Source organism: Cibotium barometz, chromosome 21 (genome assembly GCF_041138505.1).
Source record: "Cibotium barometz isolate CiBa-2024 chromosome 21, ASM4113850v1, whole genome shotgun sequence".
In the NCBI taxonomy this organism is placed as follows: Eukaryota; Viridiplantae; Streptophyta; class Polypodiopsida; order Cyatheales; family Cibotiaceae; genus Cibotium; species Cibotium barometz.
The window spans coordinates 8,706,983-8,709,605 of NC_141066.1; the positions used below are offsets into that span (position 1 = coordinate 8,706,983).

At 43.7% G+C, this 2,623-nt stretch overlaps 1 protein-coding gene across 1 annotated transcript; it reads right to left on the bottom strand.

The window, feature by feature from the left end:
- Nucleotides 1-259: 259 nt before the first annotated feature.
- Nucleotides 260-2,250, bottom strand: LOC147626806 (cytochrome P450 703A2-like). Its single transcript, XM_086816072.1, has 2 exons — nucleotides 1,282-2,250; nucleotides 260-904 (listed from the first exon to the last, which is right to left on the bottom strand). Exons 1-2 carry the CDS (start codon nucleotides 2,248-2,250, stop codon nucleotides 260-262), a joined length of 1,614 nt encoding a protein of 537 aa, XP_086672198.1.
- Between the last annotated feature and the right edge of the window lie 373 nt (nucleotides 2,251-2,623).

The following is a 2,623-nucleotide window of genomic DNA, read 5'->3' on the forward strand; positions in this document are numbered from 1 at the left end:
CACAACACATCTTATATAGATGAAAATTCATAGATTGATTAATACATAAACTTTTGCTTTGAGTATAATACCATTTTCTCAAGAGAGCATACATGCATATAATATCCTATATTCATGGACTAAAGTCTATAATAAGGTGTTTGTTTAGGAGTATGTTTATTATGAGTATATCTAGAAGGAAAGGAATTTTCATCATCTCTTGACATGGGGAGGAAACAGCTCAATATATATATATATATATTTGCATGGTAAATAGTATTTAGTGTGAATTTTGAATGTAGACATGGGAAGGAAGGCGTGGCTTGGCAATTGCTGTGACGGGTGTATCGGGAGCGGCAGCTACGCCAAAGACTTCACGCATATCCAAGCCGTGCATGCCTTGGGGAAGATGCCAATCAAACGATTGGAGCAGATGTCCGAGTGCTAACATCACCAAATTTAAGCCGAGGCTAGCCCCAGGGCATCTACGCCTCCCTCCCCCAAACATGATATGTCTCATGTCTGGCCCATTATTATTCTCAACTCTGGTCTCATCCGCCCAATGCCGGTCCGGCCAAAACTCCTCTGCATTTTCTCCCCACACCTTCTTGTTCCTTGCAAGTGAGAACACACTCATCAACACATGTGTATTCTTTGGTATGTCAAAACCTGCCACTTTGGTGTCCTTCATAGAGTAATGCGGCAAGATAAAAGGTCCTGCTCCGGGCATTCTCATGGTCTCCATTGCAATGCACCTTAGGTAGGGTAGCTGATTCAAGTCACTTTCCTCAACCAGTCTCTCTCTTCCAACCACCAAATCCAATTCCTCTTGGGCTTTCTTGCACACATGTGGATGTTGCAATAACTCTGCCATAGCCCATTCATTGGTGGCAGATGATGTATCCGTTCCTGCAACAATAATGTCCTGCAGGACCCCAAAAAACAACACACGTAAAAAAATTCCAACGGCCAGCTAAATTATTAACATAATATATATTGAGGAGCACAATTTTTCCACTATAGCCTAGGGGTGTGAAGATGCCTATTTTTGGGGTCTGGACCCGAGTTCTAACACTAGTATCTACACTCACTAGATGTGATTGATGTATATCACTTAATCCATAATCTATTAGTTTTAATCATTGATATATTGAGGATCATCATAACACATTCTTCCATAGTAGTGATAAGGATAAGGTCTTAATTTCAAGTTGGAATAAGGGTTTTACTAGACACCTTAGTTTGGAAACTAGGGACCTTAACGACACCCAACATTTAACTTCACCAGGGAGAGCATCCTACTTGCACGAGGGCTTTGATAACGGTGTCTGTCAACTTGTTTTCACCAGCTTCCCTCAATGACAACAACACATGGATGAAATTCTTCACACCATCCTCAGGGTCGTCATTGCTTTGCCTCTTCTTCTTGTGCTCCATGAGAATCTCACTTTGAAGCGCCCCATCAAGCCTCTCGAACAGTTTCTTCATGCGCTTCTCATAGCCTTGCAGGTCCAAGAATCTGAGTGCAGGAAGGTAATCTCCAAGGTTAAAGACTCCTAGTAACACCATGGTCTCGTGGATGACATCTTGAAACCTAGCAGACTGCTCAGGCCCACATGATTTGGGACCAAAGAAACGCTTTCCAAGGAGCATTCTTGTGATACAATTCATGGAGAATGCACTCAGAAATCGCCTTAATGGGATAATTTGCCCTTGCTTGGATAGTTCCCATATCTCACTAACCATGGATCGGGCTTCTTCTTCACGTTGCTTTCTAAAAGACAAGAGCCTCTTGCTAGTGAGGAGATGCTCCATGCATATCCTACGCATGGCCTTCCAATGAGGTCCCATTGGAGCAGACGCTAGGTCATTGCCATGATAACACAAGTGCTGCGTTGCAATGGATTGCGGGCGAGACGCAAACACAACATCTTGCTTGCCCATGAACTCTCTCATGATCTCGGGATCATCAGTGGCCACTAAATTAACGTGATAACCTAGCTTCAGGTAAATGATGGGGCCGTACTTCTTGAACATGGCATGTATGTCCCTATGGGGCAGCTTACCAAGGTCTAGGAGATTACCCAAAACAGGCCACCTTGGAGGGCCAGGGGGAAGCCTAAGGCTGTGTGTGTGACTGAGACAAAAGCGTATGAGAAGAGTTGATAAGAGCGCAAGGCAGCCGCCGCCCACAATTGTGAACCATGCGCCGTAGCTAGGGTGGATGTAGGACACAATGTTGTTGTGGAGCTGAGCTACTGGAGAAACCATGGCTTTCAATCTGTAGAAGATAATCTCCTTAATGCAATGCACGAGTATGTACTATGGAGGGCTAAACAATTCAGGGATATAAATAGTCGATTTCATTGGAATTGGATTATTATTCTGCTTACAAATGCCTCCTACATGCGCGGCTAATTACCGACGCTCACGCATTTTGGATTTTTCAACAAAAAGGTGGAATTCATTCCCATGCTTTTGTTTACGCGCACCCCCACTTCTTCTCCCGTCGAGGTCGCTAAAGGCGATCATGCTTGTTCCGCCATATATATATATATTCACCCTTTCTTTTGAACGATGCTTGCCTGATTAAGGGCCTTTTCCCACGGCCCTCATAATGGGAATTATAATAACAATTACTATT

Excerpts from the sequence above, each read along its gene's own strand:
- LOC147626806 (XM_086816072.1), bottom strand. The coding sequence starts at position 2,250 with ATGGTTTCTCCAGTAGCTCAGCTCCACAACAACATTGTGTCCTACATC. Across the intron at positions 905-1,281 it reads TTATCAAAGCCCTCGTGCAA|GACATTATTGTTGCAGGAAC; the intron begins GTAGGATGCTCT and ends GGGGTCCTGCAG.